General features: G+C 38.7%; 1 protein-coding gene across 1 annotated transcript; it reads right to left on the reverse strand.

The window, feature by feature from the left end:
- Nucleotides 1–845: 845 nt before the first annotated feature.
- On the reverse strand, nucleotides 846–26020 carry PTER (phosphotriesterase related). Its single transcript, XM_072412785.1, is given in 5 exon segments — nucleotides 846–6843; nucleotides 12898–13038; nucleotides 16618–16883; nucleotides 22421–22862; nucleotides 25789–26020. Coding segments are annotated over 4 exon segments (1050 nt in total). The 5' UTR covers nucleotides 22853–22862; nucleotides 25789–26020; the 3' UTR covers nucleotides 846–6632.
- Between the last annotated feature and the right edge of the window lie 925 nt (nucleotides 26021–26945).

Consider the following 26945-nt stretch of genomic DNA (forward strand, 5'->3'; position numbering starts at 1 on the left):
CGATGGACGACACCGACTGTACACACGGCAGATTTTCGCCCGATAATTGGCCGATGCCGATTATCGGGCGATAAAAATCTGACGTGTGTACGTAGCTTTACTCTGTAACACACTTTCCAGCACAGAAATATTATGATACTTTTGTTACATTTTTCTTTTATCCACTGTGAGAAAAATGTAACAAATATATCATATTACTGTGCGTGTTACAGAGTAAAAGATACTTGCGGGCATCTTCTCAATGATTGCAGCAGAGTCTGCAATCATTGAGAAGAGTGTGCGATCCCCGGGGCACTACAGGTTAATTAAACGAGCAGAGTTTATCTGCAGTTCATTTCCCACGGTCACATGACTGTGGGAACTTTGCGGTCAGAGCTGTGACTGCAGGCGATCCCCGGGCAGTAGAGGTTGAATAGGGACAAGTTTCCCTATTCATTACAGCTCGTGCCCTGTGTTCTTGGATAGAGAAACTCTATCCAAGAACACATACTATTATCAACAGCAATCATGATCACTGTTGCAGTCCTGTAGTATGTGTTCCTGGATAGAGTTTCTCTGTCCGACAAAAAAGACAGCCTGTGTTCTTGGATAGAGAAACTCCATCCAAGAACACATACAACTAGTAAAGCAATCCCATTGCTCTTGCAGCCCTTATCAGTCCTTAAAAATAACCCGAATTCTCCCAAATATTGACTTCAATGGTGTTTGAATTCTTCATTCGATCACCCGAACAATATCTCACTATTCGATCAAATAGCTGTCGCCGACAGCAATGGCAATCAAACAGAATTGTGAGTAACAGAACGATATATTCCAGTATTAAAAATGGCGATCAGCTGACAGTCTTTTTTTATTTAATAACCTTTTTAATTAATTGATTGTGTGAAAGAGAGGAACAAAATAAAACATACAGCTGTAATGCGATCAAAAAATTAACTAAACATAAATATTGCTGTGGTAGAGGGGGTAGAAATATAAAAAAAAGAGAGCGGGTGGGCGGGCTTGGAGCAAGAGTGGGGCCAAATCAACATCATATTATAATATACCAAATCAGAATATAGTCTGGCATTATTAATAGGCTGGTTATCTATTTATGAATGGTAATCAGTTCATTGATGAATTGCTGTACATTAAATAGGGGTTGCAAATGACAGACAGATACAGACAGTGACACAGGAGTAGGAGTGGACCCTGCCCCGAAGAGCTTACAATCTAACAGTAGGGGGAAGTAGCACACAATCTCCATGTAGTGTGTGTGAAATACGACATCACTTATGACATCACTGGAGTAGAAATCAGTGTAATTGGGGTAGATTTAAAAAAGTAAGCACATGAAGAGATCTAAAATATATTGTACACATGCATTCTGCCCATTGGTGAATCTGGTACACCATCTATAAGGCACCCTTGGCCAAGATTGAGCTTAGCTGGACTGAGTCATCATAACGATTTTGCCCAAAAGTTCACTCGGAGACACCGACATCCCTTGGGTAACATGGTGGATTTCACGGCAGATAACAGGACCTTTATTTTTAAGACCAGGGAAAATATTCTACATTATTGCCTAAAAATGACTCCCGAGGCATTCGGTTACACAATGTGTATTGCACATACTTCCTGGGTTATTTGAAATAAACAATTAGAGGGTAGTGTCCAGACTATTTTTTTCTGTGCCAGAAAGTAATTTAAATGGCTATGTTCCATATCAGGCATTAATTAAAGAACAGCGGGATAATTACAAGCATCATCAATATTACAAGGAACATCAAATTGTTCCAGAGGGGAGTCGTTTAATTGGAATCACTTTACTTTTCTACAAGTTGTGCATTATTATTATTACTTGCTTCAGAGTACCCTTGGTTATCGCTGCCGGTAGGAATTTAATTAATTGTGTTTAAAGACGATTGTTTAAGTGTTTATTTCTAAGAGTGGAAAAGAAGGGACTCTAAATGCAAAGATATGTATGCTTCCAAATGGTTTGATTAGCAGAGAAACAGAAAGACTGAACACTTAAAGCTGAAATGCAGGTTGAAATAAAATAAATAGATGAATTCTGCTCTGCATTTATTTTTATATCATTAAATTAATCATTAAATATTTTTTTTATTTGCAAGTGAATTTGATTTGCCATGAGCTTATAGGTCTTAGCTTCTTCGTTCTCTGTCCAGCCACTAGCTGGTAAAGGGACAAGTTCTGTAAAAGTCTATAAAAGTCTATCAATGCTGAGGCATGCCTTAATCTTAGCTACATGGGTAATTGATTGCAACTAGGACTAGATAGGATTGAGGCATGTAGACAGTAAGCATGTGTAAAGTCATGTCATGTTTGTGGATAGACACTAGGGAAGTGTTTCTCAACCATGATTCCTCTAGACCAGGGGTTAGCAAACGATTTTGGCTAATAGGCCATTTTAGGAGATCAAGAAGGAACACTAGGCCAGACTTTCTCTCGAGTCCCGTGCTGATGGCTCCACCACCCACCAATAACGTCCCTGAAGGGAAATCCTACTCCTCCACAATGCATACGGAGGAGAGGGAACGCCCCTGAAAGGAAATCCCTCTCCTCCTGCTACGGAAAAGAGCAAATGTCCCCTTACCCCTGAGGCGGAAGGGAGCCATAACAAGGAGGCTCAAGAGCTGTATGTGTCGCCAGAGCCGGGGGGTGCCGCCCCCTGCCGACCGGGATAAGGCCGGATCGACCAGGGGGGCATTAGGCCGGGACGGACTACTGGCTAGGCCGTATCTTGCCTAAAGGCCAGAGTTCTAGAGATTGCTGGGGGTTCCTTGAGCAATGAGTAATGTGTTCCGCTAAGGTCAATTTACTGACACCAATGGCCTTTTTAGCTATCTGTAAGGGAGACATTGTCATCACTGGCCATGTGGGGGTCAGTAGGACATTCTTCCTACTGACCCCCACACCAATATACTAATGTGAGCTGTGGATATAGTAAATATAGTAGTAGTTCCCTGATGACCTGAATGTTTTTTTGAGAGTCCCCCATGTTAAAAAGGTTGAGAGAGGCTGCATTAAGAGGTGTTTTTACATTAGATTCAAATACAGAATGTATGTTATATTATTAAAAGTTGATTTACACATTTTCTACATGATAGTAAAAGATATACACATATTATCATTGTGGATCTCTTTCTAGAAATGAAGAATGCCCGTAAGTTGTGATGATAGTTTTAATGCCTTTTAAGTTACTGATTTTGATAATGAACGAGAAGAGAGATAGGAACGTTGAAGAAGTGTTACAAAAGTGTCTGTAGAAGTTTCTTGATCAATGACCGAGTGGACCAGATATTTTTAAGCTCTACAAGACTGGAGAAGATAGACTATCATGGGAGAACCTGGGTGATCCAACACACATGAAATGGATCTTGTCAAGGATTGAAAACATTTGCCAAAAATTTTTAAAAGCTTTGAATAAATCCATTCAAAGTTTGCTAGACCAGGTTCCAGGTCCTAGCATTCTCAGAAGGATATCCACAGTATGTGTATATTGTGAACTAAAGTTGACAGACAAGCCCCAAAAAACTCCTTTTTTTAAAAAAATGGAAATGCTGTGCTTTTGGATACTGTTAACTTTACTACAAGACTTATTATCATAAAATACCCATACGTAATGCTAGGAAGCAATATATTATAATTTCCATCCTGAGTACAAAGGATTCTCCAAGAGCAAATGAAAAGGAGTAACACAAGTAATGAGTATTTTTAAAAGATTTTCCCCTGCTTGCTCTGTAATATGAACAAAAGCACTTAAAAAAAAATTCCATTGCAAAGTGAATACATGGTGAAACTAGGGCCGTAATTGGCAATGGAACCCTGCAGGAGATCGCACATTCCAGCACTTATTGCTAAATGCTTGCAAAAATGATTACTGCTTCAGCCAATTGTAATAAATATATATAGTGAAACTTTGCAAATATTAAAAATAATTCCACTTATAGCAGCTTCATAATTGGTTATCCCAATATTTAGGAAACCTTACAAGTTTTTTTTTTATTCCTTTTTAATCCTTTTTTACTACTTAGTCTTTTAATCCTTTTTTACTACTTTTTTATAAAACAGGAAATCTGACATTTCCTCAAACATTCCCTGTTGGCAATCAATTACTGCCATTGAAACACATAGACCTGGAAGATACCCCCCAGGGAATGTTTGAGGGAATGTCAGATTCCCTGTTTTATAACAAGAGCCCTTAGTTAACTCCAATCTTTCCTAATTAAGGACTTCCTTCTCATCACCTCTGAGTTATTTTTCTGCTTTTTATCTATTGACATTATTATTTAGTTTTTGTTTTATTTTGCTTGAAAAAGTCTTTTACTTAATTTTATCATTTTTTACAGTACAATAATTTTAGTGTACTAAATCTTTTATCTTTGGTATGTTTTTTTGATTTTGGATTCCATAGAAAATGTTTGCTAATATTCTTCAAGAGCATAGTGTGCTCCTGAAAACAATGTATATATACAATAGTTCTTTCTTTCCTTTACGGGTTATATTCAGACCTGGTATAAGCTAAAACCGCTTGGAATACAGCCCATTCATTATCCTTTATTTAAAAGACTTTATTTAGAATTTTTCTGGGCTTTTAATGCAGCGTCCAGGGGCGGTTTGCTACCTCTGCCTCCTTAAGTGGGAAGTGTTTAAAACCTTTTGCAACTGCCTGTATAGGGGGTATATTTATGCCTAGTGCCCAATTTGTTTATCAAACTACACTGTAAAAAACACCCATACAAGCTGTTGTAATGCTGCATTAGTGTTTTTACCTTAAAAGGATCCTAAATGCATAGCCTTGCATAGTAGGTGTCTAAGAATGGTAAACCTGCAACACTAAGAACCTGATTTATTAAAGTTCTCCAAGGCTGTGGAGGATACACTTTCATTAGTGAAGCTGGGTGAACCAACAAACCTGGAATGGATCTGGTTCAGTTTTGAAAACATTTGCTAATAAATAGCAAAGTACTTTTAAAAAATCCATTTCAGGTTTGCTGGTTCACCCAGCTTTAGTGATGAAAGTGTATCCTTTCCAGCCTTGGAGAGCTTTAATAAATCAGGCCGTAAGTGTCAAAGTTTTCTCAAACAAATATATAGTGGAAACGCAAAAAAAGCTCTGGTCCATAAGGGGTATACAAAGCTACAAGAGCTGAAGCTGAACATTGATATCCTTAGAGAAAAAATTTTAACTTTTCCTATAAGTTACCCTGAGTTCCTTGAAGGTATGTGGGTAAGATAAGGTTTCCTGCAGTCCCAAAAATTTGAAAAACATGCAGTTAAGTCAATTGGCTTCTCCCCAAAATCACCCTTAGGCTGTGTTAATGACATAGGACTATGGTAGAGACATTAGATTGTGAGCTCCTATGAGGAACAGCTAGTCACATGACTATGGACTTTGTACAGCGCTGCCTAATATGTCAGTGCTATATAAATACTGTGTAATAATAATAATAGTTATTTAGTGAGGTGCAGTTCAGTGTTGGTCATGGAGAAGATCCCAAAGCGCTTTTTCTTTGTCAAAGTGCCAAAAGTTTCTGTAGCTAAAAATTGCAATGACTTACTGTAGAGTTTTTCATTAGTCATTAGGGTATCATCCACAGCAACTTTCTATTCTTCTATTTTAACAAAAAATGTTTTTGGATCCAACTACTTAGAAAAACCTCCCCTCTTATACTACCGGTATAGAGCAGTGTTTCTCAACCAGGGTTCCTCCAGAGGTTGTTAAGGGTTCTTTAGGCAATGAGCAATTTGAGCCTCTCAGGTCAGTGTAACTGATACCAATGATCTTATTTTGTAAGGGTGACATTCTTCCCAATGAACAGCTATGTAGGAGGAATTCTTCCCATTAACCACCACACTAATCAGTTGTAGATATAGTAATTAAAGCAGGAGTTCCCTAAAGCTGCGTACACACCTGCAATTTTTCTCGTTGGAAAGGATCTTTCACGATCCTTTCCAACGAGAAAAGACTGCACGATGCATGAACGATGCTGTACATACAGCACCGTTCATGCTCTATGGAGAGGGGAGGGGGAGAGCGACGGAGCGGCACCCTGCTGCGCGCTCTCCCCTTCCCTTTCATTAGGATCGGTCGTCGTCCATCGTCCATGGATCCGCCAGGACGGTCGTCGGACGATGGACGACACCGACTGTACACACGGCAGATTTTCGCCCGATAATTGGCCGATTCCGATTATCGGGCGAGAAAAATTTGCCGTGTGTACGCAGCTTTAGACCTGGATGTTATTTTAAGGGTTCCTTATGTTAAAAAGGTCAGGAAACACTGCTATAGAAGAAGACCTACCCAACATATTGAAGCACTTGCCATGTTCCAGAAATTATTATGTGACTGTTCATATTTAGCTATCACTTGTTCAATCATTTTTTTTATCAGTAATTGGTGGACGAACACCTTTCCAAATATGCCTGAATAGTGGAAATCTCACTGTTTTATATGTCCAGAGGGTGATTTTTAAACCAGATCTATTAGGGCTGCATAGTCTACCTTAGATCTGTTCTTTTATTTGTGACAGGTACACTTTATATCTGGTACACATTAGTCTAATCAATATTATCTAAAGCTATCAACACCAGGCACTTTTTACCTAGCTATCCAATTTTTTATTTCTCTACTTAAAAGTAAGCCACCTCTTGGGATTCTCCAGCAGTATTTTGTCTATACTTTCCTTGGATATTCCTCTTAGCAACATTTTAGGAACAATGTTATTGAGGATATGAGAGTAACCATGACCTCCATATTTCACCAGTCGGTTCTTAGTGTGTATATCATGAGAAATTACAATTCTGTCTTCATAACCATGACTGATCAAAGACCTCAACCTGAAATACAAAAAAAAATGTATGAGGGTGAACAGAATACCATGCTTAAAGGAAAATTCTTTTTTGTCAGTTTTTACTTTTTTAGTTTTATGAAGTGAGACTTATTATCATGTTTATTTAATTAATATTATTATTATCTACAAAGAAATATTAAGTGCCATGTACATATATGACGGTCTGAAAAATAAAGCATGCTTGGCTTTCAAAGATAGGTAGACTAGGGATTGGGATAAATGACCTCCTGCAAAATATGCAAGAAATGTGAAACCTTCAAACACTCCTTGGTATGACAGGCAAATAAAACACTTTGTACAGGTTTAAATTGGCTATTTAATAAAAAAAGATGAATGAAAAAAAAAGATTCAAAGCCAGATTTGTTGAAGCAACTCAATAACCAAAGCTATAATTTTCTTTTTCAGCAAAAGTTTGTAGGAAAAAACTATTTCAACAAAATCATTCCGCTCATCTCTAGGTTTAAGAAACCACTTTTCTGTGAAATACTTTAATACATAAGGACTGTTGTGTTCATAAATACTAGTAACTATGCTAAAGGATTACACCAACAGGCAGGAGAAGGGCGTATCAATAGGAGTCTTTACCATTAATCAAGTTAATTAGCAGAATAAGTGCTGCTATCGACTGTCATGCAATGTGTAATTGGTCAACATCACTGAACTGTCTTCAATTAACTCCAGAGCTCAATACAGCTAAACGGCACACAATCCTGTTGTGTTATTAGGGGTTCTAGATCACATTAATAATAAATCGGCAGCTGGATGATAAGAGCTGCATTCTGCTTTGTAATATAAATTTATGCTGTATGATATTAGTAGAATACTGACCATGTTAGGCTTTGAAAAAGGAAACTCAAAGGTTAAGTCACTAAAAACTGCTTATGGAATCCATAAATGTAACACAAATAATCACTGAATGTTAAGGTCCATATGACTTTGGCAGAACTTTCACTTGTTCAAAAGAAAAGTTAGGTTAAGGGATCATTAAAATAAAATGAACTCATCTGAAAAAGAAAAGTTTCACACCAAAATATACTCCTGAGTCTTTAACTAATGTCTTAAACCTAACTGCAAACCATTAACCTTAAAAAATTACCTAAACACAATCCCTAACCTGGAGTAACCCTGACACATGAGCATAACTGAACCGTAGCTGTGCAGGATTGCAGTATCACACTCAGTATATTCTGTCCAGTGACTTGCACTCAATTGTAGTAGCAAGGAGAACCAGGAAGTAGCATCCCCGGCTTCCCTTTAGCTGTGCAGCCTGAGATGTACTTTTTCAGCATCCCCAGCACACACTCTGAGGTTATGCACAGCTGAAGGGGATTTTATGAGCAGATTAGTCCCTGGCCCCATACTGCTGTGCCATTGGCTGCTAGGACTTTATAGCCTTTCTGCTCCCAAGTGCCTGTTGTAATGTTAAACTTTACTGATCTGCTGCTGGTGTGTTACGTTGTATTTACTACTGCTGAATCTGCTTGTTTCCTGTTCATGAGATTGTGAGCTGCCTGGACCTTGTGCTTGTGATTCTGACTCTTTTGTATTTTCCCTTGGATACCTCAATAGGTGGACTGAATACACGTGTATGACCTCTGGCTTAGTTTTCTGATTTTCCTCTGTAAGAACTTTGGTACTGCATTATCTGTGGGCTCCTGGTCCTCTGCCAGCCCTTCCCCAGACGCTGTCCCTTGCGCATTATGTCCTGGGGGCAACCGTGTGCTGGAAGACATAACGTCTCCCAAGTCTGAGCGGTTTTAGATAGGGCCACTGGCGACTGGTGAGTACTGGTGCTGGACTGGGACCTTACACTGAACCTTCAAATGGATGTCCAAGCAATGAAAAAATGTTAGCTCCTTGTAGGTGTAATGCCCAGAGATCCAATATCACATTGCTTAAAATCAACATGGATCCAGCTATCCTCATGGCTTGCTCTACTTATAAGATCGGTGAGACACATAGATGGTCACCCACAGAACATTTAGCATTTTGTGAATGGCCATAGAAAGAAGGAGTGGGCAAATGATATTGTTCCAGCAGTCTAGAAGATCTTGTTCGTAGCCTAGACCCCCAGGTAAACACCTGAACACCACTGAACCTTATGCTGAACCTTTAAATTGATGTCCAAACAATGAAAAAATGTTAGTTCTTGTAGGTGTAATGTCCAGAGATCCAATATCTCATTGCTTAAAATCATCATGGATCCAGCTATGGCTCCACATATTAGACCACATAAAAAATCGGTGAGACACATAGATCATCATTTGTTCACTAGTTCCACCCTTGGCCACCCACAGAACATTTAGCATTTTGTGAATGGCTAAGGAAAGTGGGCAAATGACATTATTGCAGCAGTCTAGAAGACAAAGGTCTTGTTCTTACCCTAGACCCCCAGGTAAACACCTGAATACCACTGAACCTTACACTGAACCTTTAAATTGATGTCCAAACAATGAAAAAATGTTAGCTCCTTGTAGGTGTAATGTCCAGAGATCCAATATCTCATTGCTTAAAATCATCATGGATCCAGCTATGCTCATGGCTGGCTCTACGTATAAGATCGGTGAGACACATAAATCATCAATTGTTCACTAGTTCTACCCTTGGTCACCCACAGAACATTTACCATTTTGTGAATGGCTAAGGAAAGAAGGAGTGGGCAAATGACATTATTGCAGCTACAGATCCTGTTCTTAGCCTAGACATCCAGGTAAACCCCTGAATACCAAAAATAAATGCAAAACTTATGTGCCAAGAATGAATGTGCTACTGTTGCTGCAAAATGGAAAAATTATTGTGTTAAGGTGTGTAAAGATGAGTAATTAGATGTAAATTCACCTTTATTCCATCTGCAACAGATTACAAAAACATGGGACAATAATGGCTAAGTTAAAGGTAACTTTGGTGGCATGGTGGCTCAGTGGCCGGCACTCCTGACTTTGCAGCATTAGGGCTCAAGGATTAAAATTTGGGGACACTGTATATTCTTCCCATATTTGTGTGGGGTTCCTCAGGGCACTTTGGTTTTCAACATCTAACATCCAAAACATACTGCTATGCTAACTGACTCCCCCCCTGGATTAAAGTTAATGAGATAACACTATGGAATGGCCATTAGATAGTAAGCTCTTCTCAAGCTCAGTTATTGACATGACTATGCAATATATAAAAATGTAGCTGTTATCCTGCTGCTTGTACCAGATCGATTCTCAGCAGCTTGCAGACCTAAAATATCATTTTTCTAGTTCACCTTTTCCTTAGTTGTAGCTGTGCAGTTAATCAGAAAAGAATCCTTAGAGGAGGGCAGGCAGACATTCTGCAGTTTTCTATGTGAAGTGTCCTATGTATCACAAGTCATCTGCACAAAAAGCTTCTGTATGGAATCATTCAATCCATTTAGCTTTTTATTGAAGCATAAAATAGACAGCAATGTGTTACAATGTAAAGTCCTCCGTCTGGTAATTAAATGTTTCAGACCCACCGAAAGTCTCTTTCTAGAGTATTCCTATGTAAAGAGAATCATTGCTAGAAATACTTTAGAACCCATTCACATTTGGGCTTTACTGGTGTGTATGAAAAGTAGGGACTTAGTTTTTATAAATGACCTACGTTCAAAATGTAGTAATTGTATAATAATCTTAATTATATAAAAGTAATTGTAATTATATAAGTATTCTAAATCTATAAAGGAGTTTTCTTTAAAAGCTGACATTTAATCTGATTGTTTTTGTTTTCCCATAACCCCCCATCAATATGCTTATGACATATTTTATTAAAATGTTCTCATTTTTACTACTTACCTTTTTCAGGCTTTGTGATATTATCTCATTGTCTCATTGCATACAGGTCATGGCTCCTGAGAGGGGCTGGAAGGTTGCTGAATCTTACTGCACTTAAAGTGGAAATAAACACAAAACCAAAAAAATCACACTTACCTTTAATCCCGCAGATCACTATATCCGTCGGGAGGTTTCTTCCATCGGGTCCTGTGTTGTCCTGGAATCCGTCTTTGGCCCGGCACAGAGGGAGCGCCAGGCACCAACATCTTCGCCCTTCTTCTGCATTCTTCTTCCTACGTCACCCGATCTCGCATTGCGCAGGTGAGAGATCGGGTGACCTAGATTGGGAAAAAAACTTGCGCATGTACAGTGAGATCGGCAATTTTTTTCCCTATTGAAGAAAGGGCCCCTTCTGCGCATGCCCGAGATGCTTGGAGCAGCCAAGAGCCTCCCAGGATGCGTGACGTAGGTATTCTGGGAGGCTCTGCGCTCCCATTCATTCTTGATTGCCTAGACGTGCTTTTTTTTTTAAAAAAGGGTGTTGCACTTAAAAAAAAATTTACTTTAAAGGGGTTGTCTACCATTTTATGTAAAGTAAAAATTCTGAGTATAGTTATGCTTCTAGTGCCATTATCCCTCGTAAAAGGAAGTTTTATATGTATATGTATATGAAAATGCCTTTATGGAATAATGTCTGACTTAAGGACAGAGCACTCCTGCATTTGCATGCGGACCACTCTACGTAATCCCACCCATGATTGAAAGAACTAAAATCCAATTAATGAAAGAATGTTCAACGGACAGCTAGGTTAGATGGGAAAGGGCTAGATAGCATTGGGTCTCCTTCAGCTAGTTTATTAGGCAGGCTCTATATGACTTGCTGCAGCTTTTAATTCACACTATGAGAAGCTCACAGAATGCAGTGGAATCAGAGTAAGCAAATTCAGTCCAGGTGATAAACCATTACAATTGTACAAGACTGAAGTTACAGCCTGATTTCAGCTTTAAATTGCTGTGGTAGATCGGAGACTTTACAATCCACTGTAATGAATGATATCCATATACAAATGAATAGAGAGGACCTAAATGCTTTAGAAATGGATTTCAACACAGCACTGTGTTGACATTATTCTGCTAGATACCAATAAACAAAAACAAGTGCTGATGGCAGTGACAGGGTAAAACAAAAGATATTGATTGGTTAGCAGAACTTCAGCCGGCAGCACGTTACAGGTAAAGAAAACTTTAGAAGTTCCAAACTTGATCGAAATAACTTTGTAAAGTGATGCATATTATGTTGGTGCTATATGAATACAAGCAAATAATACTAATAAAGCTATGGCTAATCTTGAGACACAGAGGTAGAGAATCCATCTATAGATATGATCAGATTGCCAAAGAATGAAAAATGAAGGTTGTTGACTGTTCTAGGCAACAGTTCCAGTTATTATACATCAACCTGAAACATCAGATCCTGGACAGCCAACTGCTAATTTCGGAAGCAACTGCATAGAGCATCCAATGAGCACCCCAGGGCACCCAGTGAGTGAGCACCCCAGGGCACCCAGTGAGCACCCCAGAGCACCCAGTGAGTGAGCACCCAGCTTCAGAGGTAAAGACTGAAGGGAAAACCCGAAGCCTCTTGAGATACTTGTGTTACATACCCAAGGGGCTTACGGTTTGCTCCATCTGTGCATGCCCAAGATTGGGCACTGCCCTATCTGGTGTCTTCCTCAAAACTAAATAAACAAACGCTCAGTATAACACATGCTCAGAGCGAGGTCAGTGCTTGTTTATTTAAATTTGATGGAAGACACATGGCTTGATCTCGCAACTGTGCAAGGAGAGGCTGGGCAATGTCACAATGTCATGAAAAACCAGAAGAATAAGGGTGGTGGCATGGTACAAAATAATGAGCCCTGAAAATACGATGGAAGCCAAGACAGGCCAGGATTAAGTTGGCACGATTTGCATATTGATGGAGCGCTTCAATGTACATTATCTGCTTTAAGCCACCTCCTGCACTCACTCTAGCATTGGACGCTTTGGATTAGCTTTCTGACAGTGCCAACAGTAAACCATGCCAGTGCAATATTTTATCCAATGGCCACTAGTAGTCTCCACCAAGGAATCATGTGGCACAGTGACAAAGCTCAATTGGATTCTTTGTCAATGTCAGATTTTGCAGTCCTATCTATACAAGTCACACAACGTGAAACATATTTAAAATGCAAGTCAAGCTAGACAGACCATAAACTTACGCTATGATTCTGTCGTTATCACTAGGCATATCCACAGAAGTGTTAAACTGGTAATTCAGCAGTTCTGTCCCAAACAAATCATATTCCAGGTACGATCCAAGCTCAGCAAACTCCAGCAGTTTTTTTTCATCAAAGATAGTCCTGAAACCAAAAGAGACAATTGTTTTATTACAAAATGTTGACATTAGAAATTTTTCTATTAAAAGGGATTAAGGAGCTCCGTGTCATCTGATTACATAAAGTACTTGCTTTCCTTACACATTTTTCATTAGGCCAAGATTAATTATGGAGATGTCTTTACTCAGACAAATCAAGTCTCTACTGAGCTTTTATCAATCTACTGGAATGTCCTTACCGTGACCACAGACAGTACACCGTACCGAGGAGTTGGATATGAGACCATGGGATATAAAATGTATCTGCTCTCCTTGTGGTTGAGTGGTTTCACCTGAAACCCTGATTTATACATGATCCCCATTCTTTTACATAATGCTTCATTTACCTACTAAAGTGAACTGATATACCTAAGACTTTAGGGCAGTGCTTGTCAAACAGGGTAATGGGGAACCCCTGGATTCCAACAAAAGTTGTTAGAGGTTCCTTGAGCAATGAGTAATTCATGCCCACTCACTGACACCAATGATTTTTGTGGCTATCTGTAAGGATGACATTCTTACCATTGACCAGCAATATAAGAGGCATTCTTCCTACTGACCACTACACTAATGTACTGTGATCTGTTGTTCCATGAAATATAGCAGAGTTTCCCTGAAGACCTCAAAATTATTTCAAGGGTTTCTCCATATTCAAAAGGTCAAGAAACACTGCTTTGGTATAAGGGGCCATGTGAGTTTATCCCCTCCCTCCTTTAATGGTGTTGGGAGAGCCATTTAATGGCACCTTGAATGGTGTTGGCCAATGTCGTTGAGTCATTAAATCTTTATCATCTCTAAACAGACTGACTTAGAGATTGGTCCCAGCTTCTGCGGATAAGTAGAAACTGCAATGGAGGCAAGTTCAATAATATATGTGATTTAGTAATCCAGGGATGCAGCATACCAGCGGCATGAATTGTTTACTCTAAAGCTAGGTCTAATTGATAAAAATCACATGGTTTCGTGCAATACCTGCCTTCCAACAAGCACAAGTGAAGATTGATGTAAAAAAATTTTCATGATTGTGTGGAATCCTTGGATTACTTCTTTCTACCGTCAAGGACCTGTTCTTGTGCCAAAAACCTACAACCTTATTCTAATGTAACGCTAACCATATTGGTAACCATATTGCCCTTACAGTCAAAATGCTACCCTTCCAGAGAACTAAACCGATCACTGGTTGCATCCTACCCTAGGTCTAATAAAGAATCCTGATCTATGCAGGCACCATCAGGAGCGAATGTCAATCACCCAAAGTTCAAGGAACCCTTAACAATCACTGGAGAAACCTGAACATACCACAGAACCCTGGTTGAGAATGGCTGACATAGACCTTCACCATAACCATGGTTTGTGGTAAAATCCTTAAAGGCAGTGTTTCATAATCTCTTTAACATAAGGGCACCCTTGAAATACCTTTCACATCTTTAGGGAACCCCTGCTATAATTACTATATCCACAGCTCACAGTACATTGGCATGGTGGTCAGTGCCAACTTTACCTGCTACATTGCTGGCATTGGGAAAAATGTCACCCGTATTTATAGCCAAATACTGTAGATCATTAGGGGTCACCTAAACTGACCAGAGAGGCACAAACTGCTCATTGCTCAAGGAACCACTAGCCATTTATCGATGATCCCTAGGGTTCCACGGAAACACTGCTTTAGGGTGTCCTGCCACATGGCTCTAACTCCAGGAATTAGCTAACCAAATTGGTAACCTCAACACTAAAACACACAATAAAGCCATGTGATCACCATATTAGCACTAACAGCATAACTACATGGGTCAGTTTATCAACCTTAAGCCATGGTGCACTGTGACAGGGTCTCAATTTTTTTAGGCTAATTTAGCCTAGCGGTGATGCATGGCGCAATTAGAGGCCATTTTTACATTGCATTCCAGTTCGAGATTGCACTTAATAAATATTATTAATAATAATAAACAGTATTTATATAGCACCAACATATTACACAGTGCTGTACATTAAATAGGGTTTGCAAATGAAATACAGATGCAAACAATGAGACAGCAGGAGGAGAGGACCCTATCTATAAATACTGCAGAGTCCCTGTAAAGTTTCAGGTCTCTCCTTATTCCTGATAGGTCTCAGTTTTTTCCCTTGAAGTGTTTATTATTTAAAATGGCAGGTTGACCAATATTGTTGTTTTTTACTTATTTTCTGTGCCATGTCATTTGAAATATCGTTTTTTTAAAGTGTAGATTTCAAAGTGTACATTGGCTTGTGAAGTTTTCTTATTAAAATGTAAAATAGGTAAAAGTGTTAATTAGTTGTATTCTGTGATTTCAACAGCTTCTCATCTTAGAACAACATCTTTATGTTTAATTAAAAGTTTAAGGGAGCATCATGTATTTTGTATTAATTAATTTGTATAATTGTATTGTCCGAGCACATTTTAGGAAAGGTCAATTCAGGGTCCATGTTACTCATGAGCTCTAAGTGGCTCAGTTCTCCGATGCCGGACCATAGATATTTTAATTTCTGAAGATGGTATACTTGATTTTCTCAAACTTGTTTCATTGAACCCTGCACCCCCTCACATATGACAGCTGTTGATGGATTAAATTGTAAAACAGTTTGGGGTCATATATTCTGAGGTCTGACCACACTTGGACATCTAAAATGTATACAGGTAGTCCCCATGTTAAGGACATCCGACATACGGACTCCTAGATATGAACAGGACTTCCCTGCTATTCCCTGCTCCTTGGACAGAGGCTTGATGGGGGGGAGGGGGGTGGTTCGCATGAGCTGCAGAAGAAATATTTTGCTCTTGCAAGCTTTTGTAACTCTTTAATGACCAAGACAAACTCTGCAGTTGTTTCTTTTTGCATATCAAAGCACAGCTTGCTCCAAAAGTTATTGAATGCCTTTTTTTTTTTTTTGCTTTATTTGTGATTAACTCACAGTGAGAATTCTAAACAGTAAATTACACCATGCTGCCTAATAATATGCTGAGACAAACATCTGTCCTAATTACAATTATTAAAAAAATTTACCTGTTCTGACTTACATACAAATTCAACTTAAGAACAAACCTACAGTCCCTATCTCGTATGTAACCCGGGGAACTATCTGTATAATGTTTATGTTTCCTATATGACTATGGTGTTTTTTAAAATTTCCTAGTCACAATTCATAGTTCCACCGATGACCAAGCACCCAACATTTTATGTAGAGAGTGTCAGGTCGGTTATTCTGTCTATGACCCTACAGAGCATATTTTTCTTTAGGTCTGTGTCCCTTTGATTGGGTTACTGTAGCAGATACATCAAGGCACAGACAGCAATAAAACCTGGTCAGAAGTTGTTCTCCAGTCTGCTTAACGTGTATTTTAGTTTTGGTCTATGTTCCCATTAAAGGATTTTTCCATCCTGATAGAAATCTCTCCAAATATGTATATATTTCTATTTGCAGGTAATGAATAGATTTTGACTAATATTGCTCATCAAACTGAAGTGGATATAAGGTAGTGAAGTACTGGGGTGCTTTTAGTACATTTAGGGGATAGCAGGCTCTGCAGACTGGACTGTCATGGTACCTGTCCAGGTGAGACATCACAGTTTTGGACACATCGGCTCCGGCCTCCTGCAGAATCCGCACAATCTGGAAGGGAGCATCGCTATTCCTGCCCGGATGGATATTCACTGGACATCCAAGCTGTGTCTGAGCCTCAGCTGTTGCTTGAAGAACTTTCTTTTCACTATCGGTCAGTGGCCACGAGCATCCAATCTCTCCAATAATCCCACATTTTATGTCTGTTCCATCTGCCCCTCTGAGAACTTCATCCATCAGAACCTGGGTCAGCTATAGAAGAGATAAGGACATAGACTAATGCAGGTATTAAAGAAAGGTGTGCTATATTAATAAAGTATACGTAAACCCTAACTGAATGACATTTGGTTGTTAAAAGCGTTAGGCATCCATAAACATTGGTAATTAAAAATAAAAATGTTTTTTCAGCTTTTATTGCATATTGGTGTAATCGCTCTCTTGCAGCCTCTGTCCAGTCCATGTGCATGCACTCCAGTAAGGGCCGCATGTAATGTGGGTTCAAATGGTCACTTTTTGAAACGCCATTTGAAATGACGATACCACTGAAGCACATCTGAGGGACAGAGGCAGAGCATTGTCACCCTGTAGCAAAATGGGCCTGAACTTGAACGTTTATAGAAGGATTACCAGATATTAAAAAGAAAAACTGTAGCTTGTAAATTATCACCTGGCCACACCTTAACCTTTCCACTGCTTTCAGGATGGACATTCCATATTGCCAATAACCCCAAACTGGTTATTTCCAAATACTGCAATACACATTTACAATACTTTCCCTTCTCTTCTGCCCTTTTAGGCTTCATATGAGCAGCAGGGTGGCTCAGTGGTTAGCAGTCTGACCTTTGCAGCACTAGGTCGCAGGTTCAAATCCTGGCCACTGGACACTATCTGCAATGTAAGGAGTTTGTATGTTCTCCCCGTGTCTGTCTGGGGTTCCTCCAGGTACCTTGGCTTTCTCCCACATCCAAAAAACAATCAGTTAGGTTAATTGGCTTTCTCTAAAATTGACCTTACACTGTGTAATGGCATACAGTATAACTATGGTAGTGACATTAAATTGTGAGCCTGTTTAAGGGACAGCTGGTAAAATGACTATGGAATTTGTACAGTGCTGCATAATATGTCAGTGCTATAAAGATACTAAATAATAATATTTATAGGCTGTTTTGTGTCAACCCAACATTAAATGCTTGGTACATACTATTATTCATATTATGTAAGTGCTTAAAGTTTGTCTGTGTTTATGCATCTTATTTCTGTTGTCCTTTTATGTATGGTTATACAATTTTTTTCTTTGCTTATTTATAGTTTACTTTGCGTTTTTCCTTGATATTATCACTAAAACTAAATAGGAAGCATTTTTTTCTGAGCAAATCACTACATTATAATACTTCTGGATATTGCTAGTTGACTCCCTTTTGTGTTGGTACTATGTAAGGTATTTAGGTATTTTTACTCTTGAACTTTCAGTAATATGTATCACTACTGTGCTACATGATGATATATGCAGGATATTGGGAGTAACTAGGTCCACTCCACAGTGACTGCCTTGCCCTATTGTATATATTGTTTGTTTGTTTGTTTTTGATACATTTTAATTGAAGGCAGTAACACTAAGGGCTCTATTTATAAAACAGGGAATCTGACATTCCCTCAAACATTCCCAGGTAGGAATCAGTTACTCCCATTTAAACTCGTAGACCTGGAAGATTCCCACCAGGGAATATCTGAGGGAATGTCAGATTTTTATAAAAGGAGCCCTGGAAAATGAAAAGTCCAACAGGGTGGAGTACTTTTGCTAAATATATTATATTGCATACTTTGACATGTATTTCAAAACCAAACCATCATCTTCATCCATGCCACTGGTGATCGGTGAGGTGTGGATATAGTCATTCTAGAAGGGGTTCCCTAAGACCTGAAAGGTATTTCAAGATTCCCCCGTATTAAAAAGGTGGAGAAAAGCTTATTTATATAATATTGCTTTTATGCTTCCTATTCTTGTAAAGAGTACCAACAAATATTTAAACAGTAATATAAAGTAATATATAAGTTATATATAAGTATAAATAAGTATAACAGTAATATAAATGTAAAAAAAAAATTTTTTTATTTTACTGTTATTGTATATTGTGACATGTCAGGAGGTTTATACATGCAAAATGGTAAGATAACTAAATGGTCTACTGGTTTTAATTAGTTCTGTGGAATTTGCATGAAGCCCTGCCAGGATGTACTGGGGGTGGCCTAATGTAATATCAGTGGCAGTGCTATTCCATCATTGTCAGATCTATTATTCAGCTGGAGTGTGGATTTAAGGGTTGCCTATATACCATAAATATTATTATTTGTCGGTTTTCCACACTTTTACAAGCTAGGGAATGAAATCTATTCCTACTTATAAATATGGCATTGTAAAAGTGGTGATGGAGAACAAAATTGGAGAACAATTTTCTGTTCTCCAATTTTTTAAAAGTTAGGACCTTAAATGTAAAAACTCCTACTTGGAGGAGTCGTGGAATTCCCCGTTACCCAGTTGCAGGTAAAGATGAAAAATAAAGGCTGCACGGTAGGGTGTTATTTCTTATGATTACTCACATCCAATTCCCTTTCTCCCTTTCTTCTTTCCTGAATGACCATTACATAACCAAAGATCACCATAGTAAAGTCATTGTTCTAATTTTCTGCAGCAGCATTGATAAAGTGTTAGTGCAGGACACATGGGAGCCAGCAGGGGTCCTTATAGGCAACTACTACATTGCTATTCCAGGCACAGGGAGAGAATACAACTAAATAACAGCACCTACATCTGAAATGTATGGCTGCACAGTGTAAGAGTAAAGAAACGGATTCCTAAAAACTCACCATTCTTCAATGCTTTTTACTATAACTGTTAGTTTAATGCTAAAGAATAATATAAGTTTCTATGAGTAACATTTCATTACCAGTTAGGGAAATTATATAAAATCTTATCCAATTATCATTATTTTATCAGTAATATTAATTGTACCACCTAATTAATGGGAATCATGGTAATAATGAAGAATATATATAATTTTACTTTTTCTAATATTTGGGAAGCGTAATAATTGGATGGTTTTATTTATTATTTTTCACAATAAAAAAAATGAATTGAATGTATTTTTCTATATAAAAAAAAATCATGATTGATTACAAACTGGGGTGTCTGATCCTGTCCCTGCAGCTGTCTTTTGCCTTTCTTGATTACCATGCTATGTTAAGGAGATTCACCGCTGGCAACCTGCATCTAATATATTATGTGAATTTAATTTTTAATTATTGGTATGAAATTCATAAATATAATGGATATTTTCATACATTTTTAATGCAATTAAAATTGTCTATGCAATACCAATTAAGGTAAACATTTTTATAGCTCTACTTATGTGTTGTAATAATAGATCTCCTTTTTCCTGAGGAAGCGGACTTGGATTCCATGAAACGCGGTGAAACTCCGAACACCCTTTATGGGTGTCTCATAAGGAGATACTCAGATGTCATTTTGTTTTATACATGGTTGTAAATTTAATGATATATAAAATAAAGTGAGTTTTTATCTATTTTAAAATATTTGGTTTGAAAAGCTATTTAATTGACCTTAAAAGTCCCCATACTTGGTCATTCACCTAATTTGTGCAATATCATAAGTTAATGAATTTAATGAATTCCATCATACAATTTAAAATGGGTCAGGATAGGTAAAATCTTACAAAATCAAATTTTTTTATCACATTAAAAAAAAAAAAGTGGTTTTAATCACGGCTTTTCCTATGCGAACTGCACAGCTATTTTTATATTAGTGCTGTACAGCTATTACTAATAGGTTCACATATGGTTATTGTGAAAAAGGTCTGTCATCAAAATACATGGATTGATTTTTGTGTAACTGCTCGCGCATAGAAAAAATGATCGCTTAATGCTTTTAACATGAGACGTGCAAACTTCCTTTTAGTATGCCATTGTATTCCCACTAATAAGGGGCGCATGGAGCATTGTAACTCTGAATGAATTGCAGAAGAAAGTATAATCTGATACACTGAATAAGTGTCTGAAGTCAGAGCGATAAGTGCTGAAAAATATAAAATACATAAATGTTCCGGAATTAAAGAAACCAAAAATAAATTTTAATGAATATGTCCAAGCATTAGATTTCTGGATTTAAAGCAAACCTTGCATGAAAAATGTGAGTCTATCTGAACAATCTGCATTATCTACCTGGCCAAAAAAAAGTCACACACTAATATTTTATTGGACAAACTTTAGCTTTCATTAGGACACTCATTTGCCATGTTAATATTTCGATAATCTTATGCAATGTCACATTTATTTGAATGAATTTTTCTCCAAGATTTATGGATGACAGGATGGTTAAACCACTGTGTAAGTCTATTCCAGCCCATCCCAAAGTTTTTCAATGGGGTTAAGGACTGGATTCTGTGTTGGCCAATCCATGGATGAAAATGAGGTCTCGTGTTCCCTGAAACCACTCTTTCACAGTTTGAGCCCAGTGAACTCTGGCATTGTCATCCTGGAATATGGCCATGATATCAGGGAAGAAGAAATTGATGGGGAAAACCTGGTCTCTCAGTATATTCAGGTAGTCAGCTGACCTCATTTTCCGAACGGGGACCTGATCAACTGAGGCAACCGCAGATCATATTACTGCTTTCATAGGCACCCCAGAATATATCAGTTCCTACAGGCACCCCAAATCATACCACTGCCCCTGCAGGCATCCCAGATCATAATACTGGCCCTACAGGCACCTTAAGTTATAACACTGCACCCACAGGCATCCTAGATCTTAATTTTGCCCCCACAAACACTCCAGATCATAACACTGCCCCCACAGGCACCCCAGGTCAAAACACCCTACAGGCATTTCAAATGATAACACTGCCCCCACAGGCTTTCCAGAACATAACATTGCTCCCACAAGCATCCCGGATCATAACACTTGCCCCACAGACACCCAGGCCAAAACACCCTACAGGAACCCCAAATAATCACACAGCCCCCACAGGCACCCCAGGCCCAACAGGCATCCCAGATCATAAAACTGGCCCTACAGGCATCCTTGATCATAGCACTGTTTCCATAGACATCCCAGGCCATAACAATGCCCTCACAGGCACCCAGAATATACCACTGGCCCCACAAGCACCCTCAATAATACCAATGCATGAACAAGCACCCCTAGTCTAAAACACTGCCCCCACAAGCACTAGACAGTGTATAAATTAAATATAATTACATTGAACATATACACAACTATGGCATCGGGAACAATGCTGGTGTTCTTATCTGCACAAGAATCTCCATTCCCTTCCATCCTGAACACACTTGTGGGTGAAGTCCCACAAGACTGCAGAGATTAGGAGCCAGCTAGGCTGAAAGCATTCTATCTGCAGCCTTAGAGCCAAATAACCACCATACACTTGCTAGGCTTACTAGGTTGCTCTTGCCCATTGCAATAACACACAATTGTTTCTAACAGGCATTCTACATTTTAATGCAACATAACAAATAAGAAGTCATTGCAGTGTGTCTCCTGCCCTGCCAGAGGGGGGTCACCTTAGTGCTAGACCTATGTAAAATTTAGAACTGGATGGAAAGAAATACACATCATTTAACAATTATTACAGCTTCCATGAATTGGTTTGTCTGTTTACCCATTTACAAGATCAGTTCATGGCCTTCTAGGCTTTAAAAACAAAAAAACCATGACAAGTTCCCTTCTTCATCTAGAAAAAAGACATTTCCGTTACCTGTTCTACAGACATTGCTCGGGTTTCAGGAGTATGAGTAGCATCAACGTAAAATCCAGCTCCGGCCACAATGTGAACTCAAGTTTCTTCTGCAAGCCTTTTTAGTGTTTTCAAACCCCTGCTAATGCCAGTTGTTGTATTTTCCACTATACAGCCTCCACCAGAAGCCTTAAAGGAGATCAGTTCCTCTTTGACAGCCTCCACCTCTTGGTTCAAGAGCAGGTTCTCTTTATTACTGTATGGGTTTTGTCTTAACCAGTACAAATTCTCCATAAGGATGGGTCCATCAGACAGAGCAGATTGGTCTGGTGGAGGGGGGCAATAGCAGCAGTTAAAGGTCATCGTCAGATGTTCATGTGTCAAGGTTCTGCCGAGTTGATCAGGATGGACGGGTCCTAATACAGTCTGTACATTGCCACTCAGAGACGCCATGTTCCAATATCTAAAGGAGACGCAAGGTCTGTTATTCCAGCTGGACTTCTGATAATGATCACAATTAACTTAAAAAAATGTAGGTATAATAATACTGTGTAATAATAATAATAATAATAATAATAAATACATGAATCTGACAGCCAGACAATAAGCAGTAATAAAATGCAAATTCAATAACTAATAAAATGTAAAAATAAGATTTTCACTTATCTATCTAAAATCTGATTGGTTGATACCAGCTGTCTGTACTTTTTCATTTAGAAACCGATTTGTCCTTGAAATCCAAAAAATTGTGTTAGAGGTCCTAGAGAAGTGATGCACTATTGATTCATTTCTGGAACTCTGCAGTCCCCGTGCATGTTCTATAAAGCGGGCTGTATCTCACAAGTAATATTTCACCCCTCATTCCAGCCATCAATGTTTACGATTCTGAATAAGGTTTTATAACTATGCCAGAGGACTTCATTCTGCCAGGGAAACATTTGACAGTCAGAGATGAATGCGTTTATAGCCGCAGCTATGCGGATTGTCCCCGAAACTACAAAATCAAATGTTCAACTTTAAAAAAAATAAGTTTTAAAATAGGTTTGTTTAAAGCCACCCGTCTCCGTATGATTTTGTTGTTATCAAAAACGATCAACTTTTGTCACCTGAAAGTAGAATGAAACATTTTTAAAGTTTTTAAAGGGAGACATTGTTTGAGCACCAGGTAGGTTTGCTTTATGGTGAATGCCATAAGACATCTTTTCTCACTGACTTGCACCTCCATGTTGCCTGATCCACCACTAAGTTGTCCATGCTCTTGGATAGAGGAACCTGTAATATTTTATCTGCTTCCCTGCAATGTCACATGGAGAAGGACGGGGTGTCAAAAATTGCATTGAAATTTGGGGGCATTAAAATGGGGTGTGGGACAAATGTACCTTAAAGATAAATCTTTATTCCTCCTCTATTCCTTGAGAAGAAAACTTTACAGTTCTTATTTGCAAAAATGTAGTATATGTAGTTTATTCTGCCTGGCTCCCCTCTTCTCTGGTTCTTCCAATGGGTTTTAAATCATTTTCCCAGGAATGACTATTTTATTTCACAGGATGCAGCACTTGGAATCTTTATTTGAACCAATGTAAGAATCTGACCACTTTCAGATATTTTACAAAAGTGCTATTTTATTTCACAGCATTATAGATGTGGCACTGAGGATCATTGTTGCTCAGGACCTGGGCGAGCTGGAAACCTCAAACAATAGCCAAAACCAAAGTTTTTGATAGAATGAGGGTGGTGGATAAAAGGTTCTTATTGTTGTCTGCATCCCTTCAGGTAACATTCAACCTCTCCATTGGTATTGGTGACCACTGGACCAAAACTGAAATCCATAATTGTAAAGTTGTCAATAGAGATGAGGGGAAATCTTTCAATGGGAAGCTTATTCTGGTGATAATTGTGAATCCCCTACCCATTGTGTCATCTCCATAAAATAACAAAATATTTGGTCATTGGCTTCCATCATATCCAAACATCACCAGCGCTCCATAAAATAGGAAAGGACAAGTATTTATTTACCGGTGAACAAATGCCATGATTCAGGGAACTTCTTCTCCGAGTCACTAAGGACCCAAAAGGTGAGAAAAGAAGTGTGACTATGTAAAAGTTTATGGATGGTGGTGACAATCATCAAACCATTACAGCAGGGGTGTCAAACCCTGCCCCTTGGGCCAAATCAATCCTTTTTTTTGGCCCCCCAAAGAATTCCAAAAATGAATTACATCTTGCCCTGCACGCTACTATGTATTGCAGCAAGTGATGCCGCTACTACAATTCCCGGCATCACTATGACCTATGCGACCTATGCCTATGCCACATTGTTGTTCTGTTCTACTGACTGTTCTTTAGACGCTAGTAATGCCGGGAATTGTAGTCTCGGCATCCCTCGCATCTATGGAACAGGGGGTGAGATATCTCTGCCCCTCCCCGCCCCCCTCTCACAGGCGCCTACAGCATTACATTTGTAAGTGTAGTTCTGCATGCAAATGATAGAAGCTGCACAGCGGTTAATTTGAATCTTCTATATCAGGCAGTACCAGCAGCAGGAAAACAATGGGTTAAATCCTCCTAACTGTATTTGTATGATTGAAGTACATAGCTGGGAGGACTTACAGTCAGTATTAGGCTGTGGATCTATTATTGTGTGCTGGAACATGCACAGATAATCTCCATTTATTTCCTTACACATGGCAAGATCCACATGAATCCCTATGTTACAACCTCACATCATCATTTTCAATACATGCAATACATAGACATTATTCCTGTACACCCATCATGTGACACAAAGCCTAGGCAATGATCACATGGTGCCTGACTACCAGGGGCATTGTGTTTGTTTATATGCATAGTGTAATATTTAGTGTCAGACAAACTTGTGATGTGAGAGGATGAACAACACACAGGCTGCATAGATAGATAGAAATGAGTCTTTTCAACCCTAAAATGTGTGTAGAGGGGTTTGTTTTTGTTAGTTATGGATGAAGTAGTAAACTTCCTCAATTTTTTCAATACATTTCAAGTTTTTTAATCTCGGCCCTCTGTGTATTTGAGTTTGAGGAAACAGGCAGCAAAAACTTTCCCAAAAGGTGTTTTAACCCTTCCACGTTTTGTTCTATACTAAAAAGAAACTTTATAGACATTTTAAACATTGTGAGTGACCTAGCAGCTATAAATTGCTTGCATATCCCTGCAAGCATTCACATGCAAGAAAAAGTAAATAAACAAGATAAAACATACAGAGATAAACAGAATAAAAGAGTGCTAACTGCTTTGTAGGTTACAATGTAACCAGCTGCATATCCTGTTACATCATTAGCTGGTTTTACCGTTAACATTTTGCAAACAAACTGTCGCAACAAAGTGAACAATTCTAAATATAATGGACTTACCAAGCTGTACTTATGTGCTGTAAGAGGAACTCAGCTGGGCACGACAGCCATGGCATTTACACACACTTGACGAATGCAAATCAGAAATGGATTGGCTGATAGAAACTGTCCACCGATTGGCTGGTGGGGCCATTCTTGTACTTTGGTCCTATAGCAGTCCACTAGGCAGTCAGCTATGTGCTCAGGGAGTGCAATGATTGCACAGGGCCTGACGTAGAACAGAAATGTACTGTCACACTGTCACTGATCTGTACACTGTAAAAGAAAACAACTTCATGGATCAGACTGTGCAGAGAAGTATTGAGTTCATAAGTACACGGCAAGACTGCTGGAGTCTGCTGAGTCAAATTCTTCCTGTGATTTATATAGCAGGAGAGTAATAATAAATGCCAGGGTGCAGTTACATGTAGTTACTTCGCAGCACTACATGATAGTAATAATTTAATTATTGTTGGACCAGTGAAGTTGAATTGCAGACAAAACATAAAACTAACTATTAACTATATGATTTCATACCATTGGCAAAATACATTAGGGCTGCAGAAAGTTTGGGCCTGTGGAGTGCAATGAAGACTCGCACAACCTGCTTCGGTAATATTTCATTATTTACAGAGAAAATATTTACACCACAGAGGCACCAGTATGTGTGCCACATACAGGGAGATAATAAAGTATATAAAACTAAGGTGCAGAACAATACTGACCATCCCCTATTATTATTATTATTATTATTATTAATAAACAGGATTTATATAACATATTATGCAGTGCTGTACATTAAATACGAGTTCCAAATGACAGACAGACACAGGAAAAGGAGAGGAACCTGACCCAAAGAGCTTACAATCTAAAGGGTGGGGAAAGTAGAGGAGGAATTTAGAATAGTAGATAAATATGGAGGGTTTAAAAGATAGAAGAAGACTGGTAGGCAAGTTTGAAAAAAATGGGTTTTGAGCGCTCTTTTAAATGAGCAGAAAGTAGGAGCAAGCTGAATAGGATGAGGAAGATCATTCCAGAGAGTTGGAGCAGCTCTAGAAAAGTCTTGTATCAGTGCGTGTGATGAGGTTATGAGTGAGGAAGTCATTAGTAGGTCATTGGAGGAGCGGAGAGAGCGGCAGGGGGAATATTTTTACCAGGTCAGAAATGTAAGTGGGACA

This window comes from Pyxicephalus adspersus, chromosome 5, assembly GCF_032062135.1.
Source record: "Pyxicephalus adspersus chromosome 5, UCB_Pads_2.0, whole genome shotgun sequence".
Classification (NCBI taxonomy): Eukaryota; Metazoa; Chordata; class Amphibia; order Anura; family Pyxicephalidae; genus Pyxicephalus; species Pyxicephalus adspersus.